Genomic DNA, 15680 nt, shown 5'->3' on the forward strand with positions numbered 1-15680 from the left:
TATGTGAAAATGTTGGATAGTGTTGATTCCCTAGCCTTGTTTTGCCCAACACAGGTGGTCAAGCTAAGTCAGGCGGAAGTACATGTTAGCTGTTGATTCCTGCCTCTTGACACATTCCACTCTCATCAGAGGACGGCCCGTCCATTCTTTATACCACAATTTGTTGCTTTGATTATTGAAAAGTAGTAAAAAACAAATTTGAGGATTAGGGTGAATCGAGCATCATGCAATTCTGAGGCCTATCCAATTATCATTTTTACAGCAAGCCTTTCATATTTAGAGTCAAGACGGTTTCTGAAAAAAAAAGTTTGAAGTAGTGAATTTGACATGGTTGGCTGCATTTTTTTAAGACAATATGATCCGGATTGAAGATCAGAAGTTCGTGTAATTTCATCTAATTGACAAAATCATTTGACATTTGAGATATCTAATTTTCCATCTCGAGGAGAGGAAACATTCTACTTGCTAAACTATGTAGCAAGTACTAAGGCTACCGGTCCTAACGAATACCCTATGAAATCTGACCGATAGGAGTAGATATAAGACCACTTTTTGTTTTTATATTTTAAAAATGTTTTTAAAAAGAATTTTTTTTTGTTTTAAATTAGTTTTTTTTGTATTTTTAGATTATTTTAATGTGATGATGTTAAAAATAATTTTTTTAAAATATATATATTATTTTAATATATTTTTAAATAAAAAATATTTTAAAAAGTAATTTCAACCACATTTTCTATGCACATGTATTGTTTATTTTATTTGATCTTGTATTTTTTTGAATAATTTGTTGTTAAATTGATTCTTTTTATTATTTATATCTAAAAATAATATTTATATATGCTCAGTGTTTGTTTTTTCGTTAGATGGAAAGAAAATTCCCTCCTGTTCTACAAGAGAGATCTAATTACCCATTACGGTCCCGTCCCATAAGTCCTTGTAATTAAGATTAAACTACTTGAAAATCATATGATTTCCCTCTTCCTCTAATCCAAAAGCCCAGTATTTTTATCATCAATTAAGACCAAGGTCTTATTTTCTGCGCTCAACTCTGTGTATTCATTTTTTTTTAAAAAAAGTTTTTTTTACAAAGAAGAGTCTTAAACCCAAGACTCGAGATGCAAAAGCCAGTTGAGCTATAAGTTCAGTGGCACTGTACACATCTACTTTGCTTCCCATGATACATCTCCTATTTGGACAAAGTATTAATATCAAGTAAAAAGAAGACTTCCCAAAACTTCACGAATTACAATGGAAGCAGTAAAGATGACCACCAGAAGAGCTTAAAATTGTCTGCAGAGCAATGAGATCAGGCCACCCAAATTGCCATTAGCACCGACTTATCTTCACTGATTTGCCAATACCTGAGCTTTACTGGATCCCATGATTACAGGTACTTCAGTTAGAAGCAACAACTGCCACCACCACGAGGTGCTTGATATACTTGTTTGTCTTTCATAATCTGTTGCTTCACCACTACTGAGCCATTTTCCAATAAACTAGGTACCTCAAGTATCTGCAAAGCTCAAGAATTTATCAGAATTTGAACGAGATGTTAAACAAGCTGGTGGCCGTAAAGCAAGCATTCTTGCCATGCATACTTTATTACACCTTACAAGGTTCTTAAGAGTATGCTTGCAAGAGGGATTGAGGTGGAGTTTTACTCCTTAAGCATACTTTCATAAGCTTTAACTACCATTACAAACCAACAGAGCATAATGCAGATTCAGAGTTCAGAAAAATACTAAAAGTAAAGGGTGTTTCCATCGTCAAGAATGTACCTTTAATGTGAGTTCTTTAAAACATTGCAAAACATTTTCACTGGTTTTGGCACTACATTCGAAAAATGAACACTTGTGCTGTTGGGCAAGAGCCATGCCCTCTTCTCTACTTACAGCTCTTTCACTATCCTGAAAACATTGCATCATTAAAACAACCTACCCGTTAGATACACGGAAATTAAAGATATCATATAATAAGAGAAACAAATCCAAGAAGTGTCTCTCTAACTAAGTTTCAAAAATTTGAGAACCCATGACCTCTCCAACGTGGAATGCAATATAATCGATGGACTCCAATATTTTATGTGCAACTATGCACTTGTCCGAAGCATCGGCCACTCAACTTACCCTATCAACTTTATTTCCAACAAGAATTTTGATGCAGTCATGATTGGTGGAGTAGAGCTCCACTTCCTTGGCCCATATATCGGACAAGTTCTCAAAAGTTTCTCGCCGTGTCACATCATAAACTAAAACAAAATCAAAGCACAAACCAATCAAGATTTTATAGATCGTGTATATTGCAAGGAAAAGCTAACTAATATTGCAGTTAGGTATAGGCCTTATTTTCTTCCCAGTTCTTATGCATTAGCAGAAGGGAAGAAAAGGCAGCCCTATAAGCTGTGCAACCTCACATCTCACAAAATTTAAGGACCATCGATATCTTCAATTCTGCTTTACAGCACAATTGGCTTTCGCCTAAAGCATTTAAGCAACAATCACTATAGCATTCATATTTTGTACATTTTGAGCACTGCAATGACCAGTGCAAAATAATCATACCTCTGCATGTGTAACTAACATTTTGACCAATCTAGGTTGTTTCAATTGTCCTATAATTATATGGAATACATACCTAGGATAATTCCATGTGCACCCCTATAATAAGAGCTTATTAATGTTCCAAACCGCTCCTGCCCAGCTGCAATAAAACAGAACACATCATTTACACACCAATTATGCAATAATGTCTCCAGAGGAAAGAAATGCCCTGTCAACTCCAATTTGATACGTTTATCAAAGGGGATAGTGTTGAATTCCAATAAATAGTTGGCAACCTTGATTTCATAGGAGTATTGAACTTCTCTTTAGGTCTCAAAGGAGTGTGATTAACAACGAACAGAGAAGTAACATGTAATAAAATGGTTCCATTTTATTATTACCTGTGTCCCAAATTGTTAACTTCAATCTTTTCCCACCGACAGTGAGCATCTTGACCTTAAAATCCACACCTGCGCATATTTTAAACGTTTCCCTTTAAAACACCGTAGCGTTTAGAGCAATTCAAAATTGAAGAATAATGTGAAACAAGCAAGGCTAGTGATTTAAGTGCACTCAATGGATCTAATTAGAGTTCATGGCATCATCCAATTTCTTCAGAAAATGAAGTTATCACATGAAGAAATTAATCAAGCAATGGGGGAAAACGGCCACTGTGTTGTCTGTTATCTATCCATGCCTTTGAAAATTGCAATCACCTCATCTGCTATCCGAAAGACGTTACAAGGACAACCCAGAAGCCACTTGTAGGCACCAGTTGAGCAAGAATCCTGAAAGTTCCATTGCTACTTCAATCCTAAAAGGTCTAAGAATTAAAACGAAGATTATTGATCCAATTCTAGACACAAGCATGGGTGGCTCGTCTCTCCTAGTTCCAGTCAGAAAATTTACAAAAACTAAAACAAAAAAGTCACCAAACAAAAATAAACCAAATTGTCAAAATTCCTTGTATGTAACCAGAGGACAGCTACAGAGTCCCGCCTATGCTGCATATCCAGTGAAAACTTGCCACTGAAAGAAAGATAACTAAAAAGAAACAAAAGAAAGTACCGATAGTAGGAGAAAGGTCACGAACAGAGCTGGAGATGAAACTTAAAAGAAGACTGCTCTTGCCAACACCAGAATCTCCTATCAACAGAAACTTGAACGAATAATCATAACTATTATTCCCTCCTTTAGAAAAAGAACCCGCCATTCTTTCTCAATTGCTTTACACTCATAAGTATCAAGAACCAAACCTAAACCGGGCAGAGATGTTCTGTGCGTGAGTTTAGAGCTATTAAGAGGATACAGATTGAAGAGCAAGAGACCATAAAACGAAATGGGAAATTTCCTGAGCTAGAAGGGGACATAAATGGTGGGGTTGGCTGATTTCTGTTGGTTGATGACGATGTATTATAAAGTAAGAATGAACATACATGTATGTGAGACAAACGTCTTCCTGTTTGAATTTGAACTTCTCTGATTTTGATAGCTGCACGCGCCCTTGCAGGCCGCCCCTTCAACTTGCATATATATATTATGCGTTATGGATTTAGGACATTAATTATTTTGTCTCCTCGTTAATCAACTCTGCCCATTGCTTTAATGACAAATAAATAAAAAGAAAAAAATAATATTTTTTAATTTCTCAATTTTTTCTGTCGTCATTTCTGATTTTGTTCACGTATATACAAGGTTTAACTTTAGATTATATCTACATGAAGGTTTTGTAAATTGATTAAGATAATCTAATGAAATTATTTGAGTACAATGGTTCATATTATTACAAAGCCAACTATACATATATATATAGTTTAATTTAAAATAATACTTATCCTGAAAATCAAAACAACTAATTCATGACATTTTTTTCCTAATAATTATGATAATTATTAATAAAATTAATTATTTGTGGTCCATTTAAATTTTAATGGGATTAATTAACTTGTTAGGTTAAATAATAGCTATAACAATTATTAATGAAAATGAATAGTTGTAATCAATGTAAAGTTTTTTTTTTTAATTTAATAGGCTAATATTAACAATTATAATAACTATCAATAAAGATAAGCAGTTGTAGTCAAGTTAAATTTCAATTAGGATTCTTACTTGGTTAGTTATAGTAACTTTATATTTCAATACAATTCATTAATTCAATAGATTAATTAATAATTAAAAAAATTGATGATAAAAGGACATCAGTTGTTTTTTTATAACTAAGTTTTTTTAAAAAATATGATAACTCGTAAAAAAAAAGATAAATATGAAGAATAAAAAAAATAAAACAATTTCTTTTATATTTATTAATGTTGGGATTCTATCTCTAGCCAAGCACAACGTGATATTGTTTTTTCATCTCTATCATTTAATAACCAATTATCAATGCGGCAAATCTATCAATTAAATTCAATAAACTGGATTCATATAATATTTTTTTATTAAAATAGGAAAAGTTAAATTAATTTATACAAATTTCATTAACTGCTTTGTTGAGTTGTAAATCTAGAATTAGTATAGAATCTCCATTAAATGATAGCCAAATAGTGGAGTTAAAAAACAATACTAAATAAAACGAAAAGGAAATATTGTCATGTATACTGAGAAATAAGACTTCGCCTGCTATGGGTCAACTCTGAAAATAAAACACAAAATTTTAAAATAATAAAAATAGTATAATTTTAATAAATACAATTGATTTAAATTATCTCGTAATATATAAATTGTATGATTTTTAAGATTCTGGTTGTGATTATTTTTTAAAGTGTTTTTTTATAAAAAAAATATATTAAAATAATTTTTTTTATTTTTTAAAAAATATTTTTAATATCAGCATATTAAAATTATTTAAAAATATTAATTTGAAAAAAAATTTAATATTTTAATTTTTTTTAAAATAATTTTAAAATATAAAAACAATCGGGCGTTAAACAGGAGAGATGAGTCTGAGTGTGGGCGAGCGCATCCTTTACGCGCTTCAAAGGCGATGAGACGATGACGAGGAAGGGCGGAGCTTACCTGGCCAAGAAATCAAAGTAACAATGCCACAGCTCAACAAGTGTGCAACATGCAAAAACTTTGCAAATAACACGCAATTGTCTTCGGAAAAAAAAAAAACTTCAAAAATCAGACGACACCACACCTGTTCCCCTTCACTGCCACATCATGGCTTCCACCCTGCACCTTGTCAAACGTCACCGATCTCTCCCGGACTCACCCTTTTGTTTATCCAATACTATTTATACATGTATTTGCATATAGTTAATGAGTTTTTTTTTTCCCTTTTCAATCAAGAATTTTTTATCAGCTACTAATCTTTCGTTTGTTTTTTTTTAAATTAATATAAGTATTAAAATCAATTTGTATATCTCGATTAATTTCATTTATTTATTTGCTTAATCGGGTCTTAGAAAACTAAATCATTTGAAATTGTATATATTTATGAAAAGATGTGTTTTTTTAAATTTCATATCCCAGATGCCGTAGAAATTAATATCAGTGATAATCTAAACAATAAAAATCAGTTTATTTCAGGAATAAACGAGATTAGTCGAATAGAGAGTGTGTGTGTGTGTGTATTTTCGGTTAATTTAAACTCAAAATAATGAGAATATATATATATATATATATATATATATATATATATATATATATATATATATATGGGTTAGAGTAGAGCCCATTACAAGTGTTGGGCATTTTCAAGTACATGGGCTTATCTCCGAAGCGATGACAATGAAGCCCGGGTGCTCATTCAAATTCAAAATCACGGTGATTTGGGCTATCTTGGCCTGCAAAAGTAGAGTTGCAGGGTCAAGCAGGTAGCTGCCACACTTCTCACTCTTCCGGTTTTGAGCCAAACCAAAAGACATAAATTCATAGTTGTTACTCTTGGCATTTACGTAGAAAAAGCCTGCATCATCGAGTCAATCCGGATTTGATAGAGTGGTTGGAAATCTATTCGAATTAATTAGGTTCTACCAAATTAATAAATTTTCTAATTTAATAATTTAAAACTCCATCTATATCAGACTTTAAGACATGAATTTTGAGTCCAGCCAATTTACAAAGTCAATTCATTAATCTACCACTTTTAATAAAATTGAATCTCGGACAAAACGCCTTACCCGTGATGTCACGTCAGCCTTGATTAGGCTCTTTATTAGCCGAGCCAAGCCCACTTTGCCGCTTCGGAAGCTGTTGGGCAGCACGCAACTAGCTAGTCATGACCATAAACCCATCTGGTCAGAGCTGATCATGTCCTCGATGATGGAGGAATATGCGCAGCGGAGTGCTGAAGGGAGTTATCTGGTTTGATACTTGGTAATGGAAGGAATTAGGTCCCACGACCACGAGCCATTACCTGCCATGGTGGACGAATATAAATTCAAAACTTAATGTTGATATTGTCTTTTTCTTACTTTTCAAGTTGTTATTGTTTTACTGTTTATCAGGGTTGTTTTTTTATAAAACAAACCAACTAAATCAGAAATGTTTATATATATTTAGAATCGGATCAAACTAAAAATTAGATTAATTTTAATTTAGTTCAGTTTTTTTAGAAAAGAAAAACAGCAAAACCTTTAAATTTTTTGGAGAGTTTTTTTAAAAAATTACGGGTCAAATCTGGTTCTTCAAATTGTCCCATTTGTAAATTATTAGGTTAACTCGTTAAGTTCATGATCTAGATAAGATTTTATCGGGTTTAATTTTTTTAAAAAATATTATTATTTATTTAATTATATGGTAATAAAAATAATTATTTAAGAGACAATCACAAACTAAATACTAGAATATTTATAAATTAAAGTTACGAGAAGCTTATTCATGTTAACTAAAAATATTATTAACACATAAACTAAAAATATTATTATTAACATTTATTGATTTGATGACATCTTGTGCAGTTTCCTTCTTTCTTAATTATTATAATATAAATTATATTCTATAATTTTATTTAATAATTTTAATTATTGGATTGAGATGGTTTTTTGACATGAAATCAGAATCTTGATGATCAAGCGATCATAAATTTAAATCTTATCATTCCTATTTATTTGATAAAAATTAAACATAAGATAGTATGAGTTTGTGCAAGTTTGAAGTTTATTTGAATTTTTATTTTAAAAGATGTATTAGAAAATAATATAAATTATATTATAGAAATTTATCTAAGAATTTAAATTATTGAATTGAATGTTATTAATATTTTATTTCTTTAAAAGAAAGTGGCGTTTCTGTTTTTCTTACAGCAGCTCTTGTTTATCTCTTTCTGTCCATCTTTGTTTTCATCATTAATGACGACCCGTAAGTTTATTACTTTCCATGCTAGTTGTTTATATGATCACTGAATGTGTTCTTTATATTTCAAGTTTGATGTCATTAAGGAGATGGTGGTTGCTCCATCTGTGCGCTGCGTAATGGGTGAATTTGTGCAGGACTTCAGTTTGAGAATAATTGTGAAGTTGGTGTGTTTTCTAAGTTGACCAACGCGTGCTGCCTAGTTGCTATTGGTGGATCAGAAAGCTTCTACAGGTAGTCTGAGTTCTGAGCTGACAAGTTATCTGACTTATTTATAAATGAGGATGGCATTCCTGTGGTTAAGACCTCAATTGCTGGCACTCGGATAATTGGACGGCTATGTGCTGGTGAGAATTCTGAAGTTCTTTTTTGCCTTGTCCTAGAATCTGCAATGCAGTGCTTTGTACTTTAGTGATTGCAAGTGTCTACTCTTTTGGCAGGTAACAAGAATGGGCATCTTGTGCCTCATACCACCACTGATCAAGGTGAGTTTGATGAGATTCTGAAAGTAGGAAAAGAATATTACAGCTGATTTTGTAGACGTACTGCAATGCATTTGAGTGATTAATACAAATCAGTAGTTCCATGAAGTAGAAAAGTTATCCAACTATGTAAATTTATGTGTTTGATTGCTTGAATGACCTAACAATGATAATGTTCCCTTGCGCACACTGACCTTTACAGGGTAAAGTTCTATATCCCTGAATTACTTGTTTCATGACATAATGATCAAGCTGTTGTTATAATCATTTGGAAATATTGGAGATGTCTGAAAACAATTATTGATCTCATCGTTCATTTAATTTCTCTGTCACGTCCTTAAGTTAGGACTGGCTTCTCTCTCGGTTGGAGACCTGAAGTTAAGCTTGAAACCTGTCCGAATGAATTTTATATTAACTAGCTGGTTCATCCCCTGCGTGCCATTCAATTATTTGGAGCTCCTCAAAACTGTCAAGAACAAATTCTTCGGTAGTAGCAAGTACCCCATTTCAGGTCCTGAAAGTGAATCAGAGGTATAACATGGCCTTCTTATCCCTACACCTGGTGGAACTTTGATTTAAAATGTTTTAAAGAAAGGTTTTGTTAGAAGTTAAGAATATTCAAAAAGCTTTCTGAAGAACACTTTAAAGAAAGGTATAATATTTTATCACTTTTCATTATTATTATTTTTGGGTGCTCACATCTACTGTCACGTGCAACTTTCATCAGGAAACCGAGGAGATAATAGCTGATGTTCTAGGGGTTGAAGTTTTTCGGCAGACAATAGCTGGTAACATTCTTGTGGGGTAAGAGAGACTGGCTTCCCCTTGAAGGCTCGAACAAACTTTTTAATAGTTGTGCGATCACAGAACTTCCACTAAAATCTTGTGTTTGATCTATGGACAGGTCCATCCTCGTACATCCATTGAAGACCTGGATGAGCTTTCCACCCTTCTCCAGGTCCCTTTAGTTGCCGGTACTGTAAACCGCGGCAGCGAAGTGATAGCCGCTGGAATGACAGTAAATGACTGGACATCCTTTTGTGGGTCGGACACTACAGCTACTGAGCTATCTGTCATTGAAAGTGTCTTCAAGTTTAGAGAATCCCAACCTATTGCCATTGTTGATGAGATGAGGAAATCATTAATTGACAGTTATGTTTGACTTGACATTAGCCATTCTCTTACCTGTCAACTGACACCTTATCCTCCTGTGATGCTAAACATCAAAACTTCTTGATTCAGATTTTGTTATCTGATCAAGAATACATGCTTTCAGAATGGGTTTTAAGTTCCCTTTATGCTACTGGCTCACAATCTCTTTAGAATCGGTTGCCATTATTTGCACCCCCTCTCATGTTCTCTGCCACAGTATATTTGCTCCTTGCTCTCACCTGGGTGGATTCATGTTGCAAGTTAATTCAATGAGAGTTAAATTTTGATGAATTTTTTTATACGGGCAACTATCACCCATTTCAAAACCAACAGCGAGATTTAGAATGCTACATGAAGATATAAATCCAATTTTGAGTATTGTTCTTGTTGCCAAGCGGGGGTGTCATGGATTTGCCACTGTAAATTCTTTTTTTATCTGACTGCTAACTTTTTCTTACCAGGATGAATTGGTAATTTTTTCCTCAATATTTGCAAATTAGTCCATAACTTGGAAATACATCCTAACCTGCCAAGTCCGTATTTAGAACAGTGGTTAATTTTTTAAAGTATATTTATTTAAAAATATGTTAAAAAATTAATATTTTTCATATTAATACATTGAAGTAAATTTAAAATTGTAAAAAGTACAACTGGACTGTGTACTCAAACATCCTCTTAGTCAATAACTGTTATTTTTGTTTTTTAATCATAACTTTGATTGATTTGTCAAATAACTTATTTAACATATGATGTAAATTTTGGGTCAAATCAATCCTGGAGCTGGATGCTACGAGTATGAGACAAAAACACATGCAACTACCGGTTTCTTTTTTTCAACGGAAAATAATTAACTATCACGTGAATTTAATGTAATATTAGATAATTTATTAGAGATTGTTTTTTTAAAATAAATTATTTAGAAATATATTAAAATAATATTTTTTATTTTAAAAAAATTATTTTTACAAAAAAGTTTTTAAAATAATAATGAGATACAGTATAGACGAATAAACATACAACCCCTGTAAAGTCCAGTCAAAATAAAAAATAAATAGAAGAATCCAGAAACAAGAACAAAGATTTTCCTTCCAGAACAAGAAAAGAATCAGTAAAACTCACGCCTACCATAAGGACATGACCGTCATTTCGTCCCCACCCCCTCGCTCCTCTCGCTCTCTCTCCTTACCTTGACGGATGCAATTGCGTCAGTACTCTAACACCTGCCTCACAGCCCGATTGTTTTCTCATTTAAAAGCGTTTTTCAAAAAACTAATTTTTTAAATTTAAATTATTATTTTTTAATATTATTTTAATATATCAATAATTAAAAATAAATTTTAAAAAAATAAAAAAATATATTATTCACTGTGAAAAGCTACCAAAAAGCCCCATTCGCGGGTGCAATCTCAATTTCCCCACGCTTCAGTTTGTTTACACGCCACGTACTCAACTCAGCAAATAGGCCCCACTTTCTAAACCCAAACTAGCCCGTCAAAAACCGCCACATTGCCACAAGCGATACTTCACATTTTCCTCTCCTTGTCGCTTGAGCTTTTCCCTCTCCGAATTTTCCTCGAAAAAATCAACTCCTTGTTTGTGATTAAATAGAAAATGAAAGAAAGGAGAGACTCTCACTTTTTGACGCCAAAATGATGGCTTCTCCTTCGTCTGTCTCTCGTCAACTTTCAGATTCCGATTGAAGCATATAAACCCTAACCCTAAGAATTTCGGTTTTTTCTTTAAAATTCTCTTCTGAAAACTACTTAGTCTTTTCTTTTAACCCTAAAACGAACTCTCGTTTTGATTTTGATGGGCCGTAGTGACTCTGCAACTTCACTCGCTCCGGGGTTCCGATTCCACCCGACCGATGAGGAACTTGTCCGGTACTACCTTAAACGGAAGGTCACTAACAAACCGTTCCGCTTCGACGCCATCTCCGTCACCGATATTTATAAATCTGAGCCGTGGGATCTTCCAGGTTGCAACTTTTTACAACTTTCTCTCTTTAGATCCACGTGTCTAGCTCTTTCACTAATTACATAAATTCTTTGATTTTTGCTTAATTGTGAAGCAGTTGATGCCTTTCTTTTGTTTAATCGTAGATTAGCTAGTGATTTAGCTTGATTAGGTTTTGATTTTGAATTAAAATTTGACTTGGGCTCTTATAATTATTGATAGGCAAGTAATTGGCTTTATTAGCTTGTCTTGACTGGGGTTTATGGATGGTAAAGTGATTTAATTAAGTTAAAAGTTAAGTTTGGCGATTATTATTTAGTCTTGCAATGGTGGCTTATTAATCAATGATTATTATTGATGTGGGGATTCGGTTTGTGGATTTTGTAGATAAGTCGAAGTTGAAGAGCAGGGATTTAGAATGGTATTTTTTTAGCATGTTGGATAAGAAGTATGGAAATGGGTCTAAGACGAATCGTGCTACTGAGAAAGGTTACTGGAAGACGACTGGGAAAGATCGGCCTATTCGTCAGAACTCACAAGTTGTGGGGATGAAGAAGACCCTTGTGTACCATCAGGGTCGAGCTCCACGTGGTCAGCGCTCTAATTGGGTAATGCATGAGTACCGCCTTGTTGATGAGGAGCTGGAGAAAGCGGGAATTGCTCAAGTGAGATTGATATCTTAGAAAAGATGTCTAAGCTTTTATTTTTATTGTAAATTTGTTGGGATTTTTTGTGTTGATTGTCTTGTGTTTTTTGTTGGGGAAGGATGCATTTGTGCTTTGCAGGATTTTCCAAAAGAGCGGGACAGGACCAAAGAATGGGGAGCAGTATGGGGCACCGTTTATTGAGGAGGAATGGGATGATGATGAAGTGCCTCTGTTGCCAAGTGAAGAGATGGTGTTGACTGAAGAAGCACCAGTTGGTGATGATGCATACCTGGAAATGAATGAGCTTGGCCAGGTTTGTACTTGTATGGTTACTTGTGGTATATTATTTTGAATTGTTTGGTTGGAAATTAAATGGATCTCAGTATAGAAATGCATAAATTTAAGAAAATCTATTAGACCTACTCTATGAATTTGAGGTGCGGATGAAAACATTTACATGCAAAGAAGTTAACAAAAGTATTTGTGGTGAGTTCATAAGCATGGAATGCTATTTAGTTGCTTGTTTAGGTGGTAGTACCGAATCTTTGTATTTGCGGGGAGTTCATAAGCATGGAATGCCATTTGGTTGCTTGTATAAGTGGTAGTACCAAATGTTGCTTATTCTGTACATTGTATAAGCAAAGTTGTCATCATTTTAAACTCCCAAGTAATATATGTTAAAATTTCAAAATCATAGAATGCATATTTTGTCAGGGCAATAAAAAATCTGGATACAAGTTCTTAATCTAGAAATGCTTGATCTCACATGTGTATATGTCAATTCCTACCTTGATGAGGACTATATTAAAACTTTTAACTTGTTTCGGCAGTCCTATTTTCTAATGATAGCTTCTTCTTTTTTCTCACTTTGCTTAAGTCATTGTAACTTTTTTGTATAAAAGGATTGCCACTTTTACATGACCACAACAGCTTGAAGTCGTTTTTGCCATCTGATAATTTTCAAGGTGTTTTCTTTGAGGCTTGAAGTTCTCTCCAAGCTCCTGAGAAAAAAGGATCTACTTTCCGGTTCTCCTTGTGTTTTTCCCCCCTTTTGATCAGCTATGTATTGATTGCAGTTGCAAACTAATGCACCTAGTCTCTGTAACATGCTCTCTGGGGTCAATATGTCATCAGACTTCTCACGTTATTCCTCTGAAGGGCTAGCTTCCTAATAAGAGTTACCATGCTTTAGCTGTATTTTGGATCGCTAAGCTATGTCATTTTATGTTGCATTTTTTTATTCCTTGACTTCTGTGCTTGACAATCTTGGTTATTGCACCTAGGCTTGTCATATATTCATCGGGGACTACTTGTTCTCAGATGTATTGCCATATTCCCCCAAATGGACTCACTTTCTATTTAGAATCTCAGTACCTGGCTGTTAATTTGGATCACAAAGTTGTCCTTGTTTGCTCACCTTTTCTATTATTGGGTTATGGTAAAAAAGATTAAACATATTTGTCCTCCAACTTGTTGATTTGTCTTATTTAGAGTATATGCTCTGTTGGTTATGTGTTTTTTCCACAGTGAAGATCTATAAATCTGTTGTGGGTGTGTTTTCAAGCATTGTCTGTTTTTTCAGCGTTACTTGTGATCCATGCTCCTCTGCCCAGCTTTCATGCGTTAATCCATCATGTTTGCATTTCATGATTAAAGGCCTCACCACCAATTAAATTTTTCACCATTCTGTTTCTTTTTTTGGCCAGAATTTCGACACTGGAATTACATCTGAAAATACTGCCCTTCCACAAAACTTCTACTATGGGGAAGCAAGCAACTATGTGGAGCAGCCCAGAGACTTCAGTGAAGATGATCTAAAGCCCATGTTAAGAGGGGCTGAAAATCGACATGGTACATCTCTGCCAGCTGAAGAGAACTTGGACTTGCCTGGGCAATATGATACAGATGCAGTAAAAAATGAATACAACAACGTGGAGCCAATGAATAATGTGAATGCTGTTGATGTGAATTATTTGTTTGATGAATCATACTTGGACGCTCTCAATAATCTTCCACAGAGTGAAGCACTTTTCCTGGAAGCTAATGATCTTTCAAATCCTGTGGAGCCAGAGACTGGCGGAGATTCCTCAGGTTTTGACATGCTGGAAGAGTACCTCAATTTCTTTGATGCTGATGATGAGAATATGTCTTTTGATCCCTCTGATATCTTTGCAAGTGATACTGCTGTTTCCAATCAACAACCTCCTCCGCAAGATGTAAGAATTTACTCAAATCTTCATTGCTTAATTCACTGATTGAACTGCATGCGGCAATTAATTAGTAACTGCATAACAGGATGTCAAGGGTGGAACTGAGGAAGTGTTGAAGGCAATCCAAAAACCATTAGAAACACATGGCAATGTTGGTCCATCCTCATCAAAGCAAAAGCCAGAGGCTATGGAATTTGATTCTGGTAAATTTAGATTCCGGTTTGTTTCATCAATACTCTTTATGGTTTGCTAACCTGTATCCGTTTAGGGATGTTAGATTTGTTTGATAGATCTACATGATTCAGTTGGACTCAATTTCGCCCGCTGGCCACTATTTTTGACATTTCCTTGTTTTTCTGGGCTCATTCTTCTGTATCTCATTTATGGTGCAGATTTCAAATATCCATTCATCAAGCAGGCCAGTCACATGTTGGGGAAAATTCCTGCACCCCCTGCACTTGCTTCCGAGTTCCCTTCCAAGGATGCTGCTCTTCGCATACAGTCAGCATCTTCCAGCTCAATTCATGTTACTGCTGGTATGATAAGAATAGAAAACATGAGCTTAGGTGGCAATGGGACGGAGTGGTCATTTGGCAAGAATGGGAATGTTGATGTCATCCTTTCTTTTGGTTTGCCACAACAAGAAGGTGGTCCTGCCAGTTGGGTGCCGATGACTAGCTTATTCTCAGGCAAGGCAGAGTCTGTGGTGTCACGGGGTTGGCTCTTCTTGATGTTCTTTTGGGTCCTAATTCTCTCTGTAAGTTATAAAATTGGGACCTGTATCTGTGCCAAGTAAACCTAAGGTGAATGAAGTTGCCTAAGAGGTGCCCAAATCCTGTTTTTTGGTTGAGTATTTTAGGGATTTGTTGTTAGTTAATTCCATATAGATCTATTAGGACAGCTTGACATCAAGATAAACCATTACTTTATGATTGTTATTCATGCTTGACTTCATTTCACTGTAATCATATGAAATTGCTCACAATGCCTACTTACTGTTTTTTTTTTTTTTGAACTGCACATCTTGGTTATTTGTTCTGAATTTCACTGGCTTTTATGCATGGGCTGCATTAATCGTTGTTTGGTGATTTACCGTCCAAGTCCTATTTCTAAATCAAGATGATGGCCTATGGTGCATTGCGGTTTAATTGAATTTTTTTTTTAATGTTTTTAGATTATTTTAATGTGTTATTATTTAAAATAAAATTAATAAAAGATCGTTTTGATGTATTTAAAATAATCTCAAGCACACTTCTCAACACCTTTAGAATTGGATGATTGTTTTCCATCCTTTACGTTGATTACGAGCTGTAGTTCTCTGTAGTTAGTGTGAGTTTGTTTATTTTAAAAAAAAAAACATTAAATTATTTGTTTTTAGTATTTTTATCAGTTTTA

The 15680-nt window shown here is 34.2% G+C and overlaps 3 protein-coding genes across 3 annotated transcripts; 2 read left to right on the plus strand and 1 right to left on the minus strand.

Moving 5' to 3' along the window:
* Positions 1–1002: 1002 nt before the first annotated feature.
* On the minus strand, positions 1003–3950 carry LOC133705044 (ras-related protein RABC2a-like). The gene is made up of 6 exons (XM_062130136.1): positions 3609–3950; positions 2942–3010; positions 2635–2700; positions 2127–2248; positions 1779–1907; positions 1003–1513 (listed from the first exon to the last, which is right to left on the minus strand). The coding sequence occupies exons 1-6, from the start codon at positions 3751–3753 to the stop codon at positions 1400–1402; spliced, it is 645 nt and encodes a 214-aa protein (XP_061986120.1). The 5' UTR covers positions 3754–3950; the 3' UTR covers positions 1003–1399.
* Positions 3951–8337: 4387 nt separating this feature from the next.
* Positions 8338–9757, plus strand: LOC133704273 (eukaryotic translation initiation factor 6-2-like). The gene is made up of 3 exons (XM_062129056.1): positions 8338–8851; positions 9048–9124; positions 9188–9757. The coding sequence occupies exons 1-3, from the start codon at positions 8720–8722 to the stop codon at positions 9480–9482; spliced, it is 504 nt and encodes a 167-aa protein (XP_061985040.1). The 5' UTR covers positions 8338–8719; the 3' UTR covers positions 9483–9757.
* Positions 9758–10988: 1231 nt separating this feature from the next.
* On the plus strand, positions 10989–15270 carry LOC133706031 (NAC domain-containing protein 78-like). The gene is made up of 6 exons (XM_062131539.1): positions 10989–11450; positions 11816–12093; positions 12194–12388; positions 13782–14291; positions 14371–14488; positions 14678–15270. The coding sequence occupies exons 1-6, from the start codon at positions 11282–11284 to the stop codon at positions 15079–15081; spliced, it is 1674 nt and encodes a 557-aa protein (XP_061987523.1). The 5' UTR covers positions 10989–11281; the 3' UTR covers positions 15082–15270.
* The last annotated feature ends 410 nt before the right edge of the window (positions 15271–15680 follow it).

The sequence above is a fragment of the Populus nigra genome, chromosome 10, assembly GCF_951802175.1.
Source record: "Populus nigra chromosome 10, ddPopNigr1.1, whole genome shotgun sequence".
In the NCBI taxonomy this organism is placed as follows: Eukaryota; Viridiplantae; Streptophyta; class Magnoliopsida; order Malpighiales; family Salicaceae; genus Populus; species Populus nigra.

Coding starts and splice junctions, on each gene's coding strand:
- LOC133704273 (XM_062129056.1), top strand. CDS start 8,720: ATGAATTTTATATTAACTAGCTGGTTCATCCCCTGCGTGCCATTCAAT. Junction 8,852..9,047: donor GTCCTGAAAGTGAATCAGAG/GTATAACATGGC, acceptor AACTTTCATCAG/GAAACCGAGGAGATAATAGC. Junction 9,125..9,187: donor GCTGGTAACATTCTTGTGGG/GTAAGAGAGACT, acceptor GTGCGATCACAG/AACTTCCACTAAAATCTTGT.
- LOC133706031 (XM_062131539.1), top strand. CDS start 11,282: ATGGGCCGTAGTGACTCTGCAACTTCACTCGCTCCGGGGTTCCGATTC. Junction 11,451..11,815: donor TGAGCCGTGGGATCTTCCAG/GTTGCAACTTTT, acceptor TGGATTTTGTAG/ATAAGTCGAAGTTGAAGAGC. Junction 14,489..14,677: donor GGCTATGGAATTTGATTCTG/GTAAATTTAGAT, acceptor TTTATGGTGCAG/ATTTCAAATATCCATTCATC.
- LOC133705044 (XM_062130136.1), bottom strand. CDS start 3,753: ATGGCGGGTTCTTTTTCTAAAGGAGGGAATAATAGTTATGATTATTCG. Junction 3,011..3,608: donor TGACCTTTCTCCTACTATCG/GTACTTTCTTTT, acceptor AAATATGCGCAG/GTGTGGATTTTAAGGTCAAG. Junction 2,249..2,634: donor TGCACATGGAATTATCCTAG/GTATGTATTCCA, acceptor ATTTTGTTTTAG/TTTATGATGTGACACGGCGA.